Genomic DNA, 8,659 nt, shown 5'->3' on the forward strand with positions numbered 1-8,659 from the left:
AACATAAAAGCAACAAAATGCCTTTTGCTTCAATTAGCTCTTTTATATAATACCAGCATAAATATATTTAATTGTAATAAATTCACTCATTTATATAAGAGTAAATTAACTGTTGGAACTCCATTACTGTACTGTATTTATTAAGACCAACTAAACTATACTTAGTATTTCTAACATCACTGAATTAAACATTTGTTGTAAATTTAAGTAAACAAATTTTGTGAAAGTACAGTGTGGACACTGACAAATTCAAGTCACACTACTTGTTTCTGTGAAAGAATACATTTATTATATCAAATAAACAACAGGTCAGGTTCCAGAGTTGGATTTGTGTCACCATACCACTAAACAGTTTCCATGTTATAAACATGCCTTTCAGAGTTTAATATTGCACACAAAATGTATTCCAATTAAATAAAATAATAATAATCATTTTAAAAATGAAACATAAAAAAGCCCAATTCATTATTGCACAGATATCTCATCTTGCTAAATCTGACCTATAGCTGGTGACTTTGTGTTTTTATAGTGTTTTAAGTCCTGTTAAATATCCACCCAACAACGTGCCACCTCTGGATGGGAATAATCCATCAGGCTTTAGAGACATAAGCAATAATCCTTAACTCTAACAAACTCAACGTTTAAAACTCAAAGATAAACACTGAGATGTTTAAAACCTCAAACCATGAACTTGCTTGACACTAAAATGGTACATAAGAATTAACTCAAGAAGAGAAAATCTGAGAAAACCACATCCATTTCTAAATGAACATTTTATTCTTCTCAATTGTAATAAAACACTTTTTTTTAATAAATCAAGTGCTATTTCCACAAATCTGTTTGATTTCTAATTGTCAACAAAAATAAATGTCCAATGAAGGTGTATTCAAATTGCTCAAAAACCCTCTAGCAGTGTGAATAAATTTTATTACTTCACTACCTACCAGTTCAGTACTGTAAAAAATTAATGTTGTACCTGTGAATTTTGTGCCATGCTTGAACACATTCTTTCCATTCTAAACTAGTCTTTTATTCCTTAAACACAGACCAAATTCAACCTCTTGCAAAGTTTTTAATTGGTACACTAATTCTCTGTCTCTTCGCTTAACAATTTGGCACAATTTAAAACATTCAGCATTATTCTTCCCGAAAGAGCACCTTTTGAAGTGAGGGCAAGTAGGTGTTGGATTTTGAACACGACAAGATTATGGACAATACCTCAGTTACAAGCTTTCCTTTGTGCCAAGTCAGAGATCCAATATAATGTGTTTGTTGTACCATTCAGCTGCCATCTTGACTACATTGTCCCTTCAAAGAGTTTGTTTTTTAGCACTTGAGCCTTTCTTGAGAGGTGTCTGCTATCCAGTTCCATCACAACTTTTTGTAGTACCTCAAATGTGTACCTGAGGTTTGTTGGGTAGCTCATGTCCAAGGAGTACATGAGGCCAAACAAAATGGCGAGGGCATTTGCAATGTTACCTAGGTTGTGAAGCACCTCAACACCTTCAATAATTATTCCAACATCTTCCAGATCATCTGTGGGTTCTGCACCTTCCATCTTTATTGCAAAAATTCCTAGGATTGTTTGCTCCATCTCCTGATTGTCATCAACATCCTAAAAAACAGAACAAACCTTTAGCCAAAATATATACACATCAAAAACACACTCATCAACCACACACAATCTCTTTTGCCAAGTAACACCTATCCAGCTCCTGGATTATAACCATGCAGACTAGCTTTGAAATTATCTGCTGCTGGTAGCTGTGTGTCTGTTATCCAGTACAAATATGACAAGGGTTTTTACAATATGCATTTGAACCATCCCTAAACTGTACATTTAATCAGCAGTCCACCAACTGCTCTTAAAAAGGTACACAAGGAGGGATGTTTTACTATGCAGATTTGGCAGATATTTTTCTGTCTGCACTGAGTTAAAGAATGCTTTATTTTCAACATATCTTATGTCTTGAACCAAACCAAACATGTACTGATCTAACAATTAATGTGTCTCCAAAGTGTGATTCCTTTCTATTTAAATGGTACAGAAATAGTGTTCAACATTTATTTAAAGTAAGTCAATGAGTTAGAGCTCTACTGAGTGATGTTCATTTTTAAGTGAAAAATTTGATTATATTAGTTAAGAAACATCTCCTAAAAGTACAAACAGCCAGAGTACCCAGAAAGCAATACTGTGAAAAGCAAAGGGCAATATACTTACAAGGTACTCCCTTACAATGTGTTCAGGGTCTTCATTGAGGTAAACAATTAGTGCTTTCAGTACGCATGCTCTTCTTGCTTCAATGGCATCATTCTGTAACAAAGAACAAGAGAAATAAGGAAACTTGTGCTTAGTTTTTGGAGGTACTAATACAAAAAGTAGTATTTAATGAAAGCATTATTTATTGTATTTCACAAAGTATTCTGTAAATGCTATAGCAAGATAACAGTACACTTATTGTTTGTGGAATATGACGTCAATGTGCACTAACAAAAATAAACTTACAAGACTTAATTAAAAAAGATGACCAAGAGTACTTTTAAGATGCAGTGTAAAAAGCAGTCTTAAAATTCTACCCAACAAGATAACATTTATTATTTTGTTGCATGTACAATTCAGCAGCAAAATAGTAAATGAATCAAATTAGCATAATAATTAATGATGAACAGACATTTGTAAGAAAAACACACCTTATCCAAGTCTGCCAAGATTGCCTTTATTTTTCGTCCAGCAGCTCCTCCTTTTCTTACAAAGACTTTCAGCAACTGGGAGGAGTGATGGTCTAGCTGCTGCATGAACTTCGATCTTAGTGGGACCGTGGTGATACGAGTAAACTCTGCTTCAACCTACAATTAACAGTTTAAAAAAAAAAAGGTGGTTGATACAGTCTAACAATGGTTAAATATTTTCATGTAAATAATTTTCATGGAACCTGTAGTCATTTCCTGATATAATTTCCTTACCCAGTTCCAATGTCCAGTTCCAATTGGACAAATTTGCATTTCTGACTTAATTTGACAGACAATTTTTATTTTGGGGTCAACATTCTTTTCAAATACTACCACCATACCATTTATCTATCAACACAACATATGACTTACCTCACGTTCAGAAAAGAGAGCTGGCCACCTTCTTTTGAATTCTGCAATGAAAGGCTTGTTTTCAATCACCTCTTGCCGCCTGTAAGCAAATGTCTTTTCCATTTTCTCCTTAATCATCTGTTCATTGTTTTTCTTTTTCACTTCAGACAAGAGTGAAAGCCTTTCCTGCTCTAGGCTCTCTTTGGTTTGTCCTGCAGGATAGTCTGGATAGTAGTTCACCTCTGCTCTTCTAGCTTTCTTAACTTGATTCGGAGAGGTGCGTTGTCCACTGCGCTTGAGAGAATTGACATTAAGCTCTGAACAACCAATGTTTCGCAGCTTAGTGCGGTAATTTGCCATTTTATATTTCAAACTAATTTTCCACCCAGAGAAGCCTGTAACAGAACCTTGCTCTCTTAAACATGGGTGTATCTTCACTAGTGCTTCAGCTACTGCATCAAATTCTGAATCTGAGGGATAAGCTTTAAATTTGATGATTTGTGATGCCAAACTTTCAAGAATGTCAGACTTCATTTTTGGACTTGGACTGAAGAGGGTACCATTGCTTTCAAAGTCACCATTTGCACGCTGCAGCTGAATCTCTACATCATATACAAACTTTGGCACAGGAAAGATGTCTGGCCATGGCTCACATCTGAGGGAAGACGACGGTGATGACGACTCAGAAGAGGAGAGAATGTCTGTGTCAGATGACATGGATCTGATCTCATCCTGGCTGGATGCCCGTGAAGACAGACAAGAGCTACTTGTAGATAAGGCACTTGGTAGGTAAATCACTTTAAGTGTAGCCTTGTTTTGAATGTCTGAGGTGGAGGTCAGGTTTATAAACTCATCAAAATCAGTGTCCTTGTATTGCAATCTAAAGTCTCCTGAAACCTCACATTGTCTCTGTATCTCATTTTTAAGTTCCTCAACAGAGTCTGGTATTCCAAAAGGCAGGGTTACTTTTGAAGAGTCATTTTCTCCTAGGATGACACGAAGCACAGCTGAAGCAGCCATATTGGTCAACATGTTATTCTGAAGAAAAGCAAAAAAAAAAAAAAAAAAACCAACAACATGGATAAGTATTCCTCAAACTGCCATACAAACATCAAATATAGAGTTTTATTGAGAGCACTATTAAATCTTAATTTACTAGCAAGTGTTTCTTTAAGTTAACACTTTATACAAACTCACTTTATTTCTAAATCCACACTCCCAGATTTATTTTTCAGCTAGTATGCTTTAGTCCCAACCGAAGTGGGTTTAACCTCGGTTTTATCACTTCAGCCTGGAGCCACAATGACTCAGAGTGATGGGTAATGACTCACTATGGGTAACAATAAGAGTGTACCCTCTTTGGTACCTTATTTTAAACACCATTAGCAAAAGCACTAAAATTCAAATAAAAAATTAAGAGGTAATACCAGAAATGTGTATGTATCTTTTAAGGGTGACCATCCGTAAGGTTCCACACTTGTAGTCAACCAAGGGGTAGATGTCAGTCAGTTCACTTAATTCGGTCAACACAATTTCTCTTGCTGAAGATGACTGGAGTTCAAATGCTCTGTAGTGCTCCCTATACCATGAAGATAGTTTGTTGCATATGAAGGTCAATGTGTTTTCAAATATACACATTTGAAGTATTTCTGCAAATTCAGGCAGTCAACCTACTGATCCATGCACAATAATCATTCCATTTCTGTATTCTATGCCATTGCTAAAAATGGTCTGTGCTAGTGTAACAGTTGTGAGATTGGGGTATTTCTGGCTTAGGTGAAATGCTATATCTTCTTTCATGATGTCTACTGGAATTGTGGAGACATGTGTCACATCAAAGCCTGGTCTGTCATAACTCCTTGTATGCATGTGATAGCCAATCATCAGCTGGTGCTTTTTTGCCAAGGACAGTGGAATATTCTTGAAACACTTAGTGTGCCTGACAACTTGTTTAAAAAAACTGTGCTTGGCCTCAAAACGCATAGTCCAAAACATCACAATGGGGCCGAACATCTTTATCATTTCTGGATAATGCTCCAGAAAGTGATGTTTTGGCAGAAATCCCTGATCTGAAAATGCTTCTTTGTATCTCTGTCTGTGCTCTGAGATTTTAAACTCTAAATATGCCACAGACTCCTCACAGTGGACAGGTGCAACAACAAGTTCTACAATATCTTTCAAGTCTAAAATCACCTTCCAAGCTGGCTCATCCTCAGGAATCAACTGTCCAATTATAAAGGGTAACAATCTTAACAAACACCAATTTTCGTGAGCGTTGCCACCGATAGTTTTACGACATCCAAAATTACGGGGCACCAAATGAGGCCTATTTTTTCTGTCTCCCCACTTGTATTGGAAGTTTGTAATGCGCTTGTTAAGATCATCAAGACTAAACAACTTCTTGGAAATAAGCACACCAAAGCACTGTGCAAGCTCAACTGGGACTATGCCCTCAAAAAGATCATGGACAGCATCAGGGGGATACCCTGATGTGACATTAAAGTGGGCAAGACTCTGTGTAAAAACACATGCATTTTTCACACCCAAAAAGCTACCTCCTTTTACCTGAGCAGTATTGACATGGACTTGATGAAGCTCCTTGTTTCTGAGGGTAAATGAACCTGATTTTACATCTTTAACCTGAGTTTCTGCCCGCTGAGCTGTGCAAAACCTACAGAAATACTGACCTGAGAAACTTTCCACGAATCCAGCTAGTCCATGTGCCGCGAGATTGTCAGACATAACACACTGAAGTGTCCCCTTCAAAAATGTACCCAGCTGTAAGACAAACACACCTTGCTGCTCCAGGGTAACAAGATCTTGGAGTAGTGGCTCAAATATTTTGCGATAGCCATAAGTCTTCACATCCTCACTCTTACATAAAAGAGCCAGGTATATAGAGGCCAAAGAAGAATGGCTGCCAGGAGGCAAATTTCCCAAAATCCAATAAACAGCACAGAGTTTGTGTGTTTTTCGTGATGTACCGAGGGGGTTGCAGAGTTCAAAATCATCTACGTATAGACAGACAGAGATTCTCAATTCCTCACCTGACAAAAAAACATTGTTTTTAAAGTTTTGGCCATCTTCAAAAAATCTATAATGTACTTTGTCACACACTGTCTGTTGCTGTCTTCTCTTTTCAAAAACCTTACTGAGAACATCTTTGTCATTAAGAAGCTGATCTAATACCTTTAGCAATGGAACATACTGAAAACTTCTTTTGTTTTTTGCATCAAGGATATACTGAACTGGATCAACTATATTAAAATGATCTTTGTAATATTGATTCCGCTTAAATGCAGTGGTTAACGGTCCATCCTTTCTTAAGGCTTTCAACAGAGGATTAGATGAATAAAGTGTATAGCCTAACTCTTGGACAAGCAGCTGGTCAACTTGCAGTTTATGTTTATTGAAGAAACCAGCAAGAATGTTGTTAGATACAGGCACCAGTGTAGAACTAATCAAATACTGCAACTCATTTAACAGCTCATCAATAGCAGAGCTTGGTACATGGAAACAATTCTCCAATTTCAATAATAGAAATGCCAATTTCTCTTCTATAATTTGTAGCAAGTTGTCAGTTTCTTGAACCACTGCAACATCATTAAGTTCAGAATCAACAAGGAACTCCTCACTCTCTCTCAAACATATATTTCCCACAGTACAATTTTGAAAATCTGATGTGTCATTTTTCACAATTCCAGCTTTGAAATCATTCAGTGTATATGGTTTGTGTTTTCTGTTCTTGTGGGTCTAATATGTTCCATAAATATTTGTTTGAAAGGAACAATTATCAAACATACAACAAACAGTTTCGTGTCTTTTTAGATGGCTGTTAACATGAGCAAAAAAATCTCTCAAGGAGGAAATGTCATTACAGGCACAATGATGGCAGCTAAATGTTGTACAATTCACCGATCTTTGAGATGTCTGATCAAAATGTGATCTACATAGGTGGCTTCTAAGTGCATTCCAAGACTTAAATGCACATGGGCACTTTGTATATGTGCATGGATAAGGGTGTCTGCGACCAAAGTGGCCATGTTTTAACCTGTAGTGCTTCAATAACTGGGATCTTGTACTTTCTTCAGCAGCACACTCTTTATATTTCCACATTAGTTTTACTGAAAAGAAAAAGAAAAGAAAACAAAAGTTGACATCCTATAAATGTATATAGCCCACTACATACTCTGTGCTAAAAGCAATTAATAGTCCACTCACTAAAACACTGCATGAAAGCAAGTCAAAATCAGTACTATTATGGAACACCATGCATTACATATATTGCCAAATTAACTTAACCAGCATATTTGGCAAAAGTGTTATGTCGATTCACTACACTGCAGTGTTAGTGCTGCATGTAACATTCTCACCTTTAAGTCATAAAAAAAACCCTCAAAATTTAGGATCCAGTCAAAGGATATTCAGAGAGATTTTACTTAGTGTAATTAAGTTTATATATATATATATATATATATATATCTTTTTTACAGTTTATGTGTACAACACTTTTTGATTCGCTAATTGTTCCTGTCCATCTTGAAAATGCCATTAATTACAATTTATATAATTTTTCATGAAGCCAGTATTTTCAGCTATTAAATAAAAATTGTTCATTGCTATCTTTTATTTTAGTGTTTTCTTAAAAATAATTAAATAAATAAAACCCTGTCTAAAGATCATTTATGTGTGGTTATTATTTTTTGCCATATATATATATATATATATAAGAAAAAACTGTATCCAATTTGGAATGTTTGTATATGACACGGTGCGATAAATTGATTTTAATAATTCCATTGTAAATTCAGATCACTGAAGCTGTCATCATGTAGTGCATTAAGATGTGTCTCTTGTAACTAATTTTTAAGATCAACACTGACCCCTCATCATGTTCAATGCTTCTAGTGATTTAGATGATCAATGTACTTACCACTACTAAACCCCACAAATAAATGTAGACCGCTCAGCCTTCATGTTTCCTGAGACATCCTGTAACAAATTCACCAGACCCATGGTTAGAAAACATAAAATATACAAAATTAACTTACTTTTAGTTTTACACTTCTTATTCCATTAAAACATGACGATGAAGCACCACTGAAAACATTCCAAACTCAGGGTTTAGCACACAGGGTTTGCAACAAAACAGGTTTCTCTGGTAAAAGTTCTAATGATAAATAACAATTGGGTTTTTAAATACAAATTCATGTACTGCCAGCCCAACCATGTTGATATTTATGAACGATAAAATTACAACTTGTGTACATACAGAAGTGAGTTAATGCTGTTCTACAATTAAATAGTGAAAATTAAGTAAATAATAAATATGTTGGGCTGGTCACTGGTTCACAGAAATATGCAAAGTGTTGTGTGTGACCAAAGGCGCAATATCTTTTAGACTACACTCAAAGGAGTTCTTATTAAAATCACACGTCTCTTTATTCCTTGTTTTGGCAGTTTAGGGATTTTACATTCCAACTTAAAATGGCACACTGGGTTATTTTGTCATTATTTAAACACACAATAAAACTTCTAAAATTAATCTGGGTTTATGGAGACATAGCCCAGTTAAACC

General features: G+C 35.6%; 1 protein-coding gene across 1 annotated transcript; it reads right to left on the minus strand.

Moving 5' to 3' along the window:
- Nucleotides 1–298: 298 nt before the first annotated feature.
- On the minus strand, nucleotides 299–8,063 carry LOC136665311 (sterile alpha motif domain-containing protein 3-like). The gene is made up of 7 exons (XM_066642879.1): nucleotides 8,015–8,063; nucleotides 7,133–7,205; nucleotides 4,509–4,660; nucleotides 3,103–4,119; nucleotides 2,692–2,847; nucleotides 2,222–2,314; nucleotides 299–1,615 (listed from the first exon to the last, which is right to left on the minus strand). The coding sequence occupies exons 4-7, from the start codon at nucleotides 4,111–4,113 to the stop codon at nucleotides 1,298–1,300; spliced, it is 1,578 nt and encodes a 525-aa protein (XP_066498976.1). The 5' UTR covers nucleotides 4,114–4,119; nucleotides 4,509–4,660; nucleotides 7,133–7,205; nucleotides 8,015–8,063; the 3' UTR covers nucleotides 299–1,297.
- Between the last annotated feature and the right edge of the window lie 596 nt (nucleotides 8,064–8,659).

The sequence above is a fragment of the Hoplias malabaricus genome, chromosome 13 (assembly GCF_029633855.1).
Source record: "Hoplias malabaricus isolate fHopMal1 chromosome 13, fHopMal1.hap1, whole genome shotgun sequence".
Taxonomy (NCBI): Eukaryota; Metazoa; Chordata; class Actinopteri; order Characiformes; family Erythrinidae; genus Hoplias; species Hoplias malabaricus.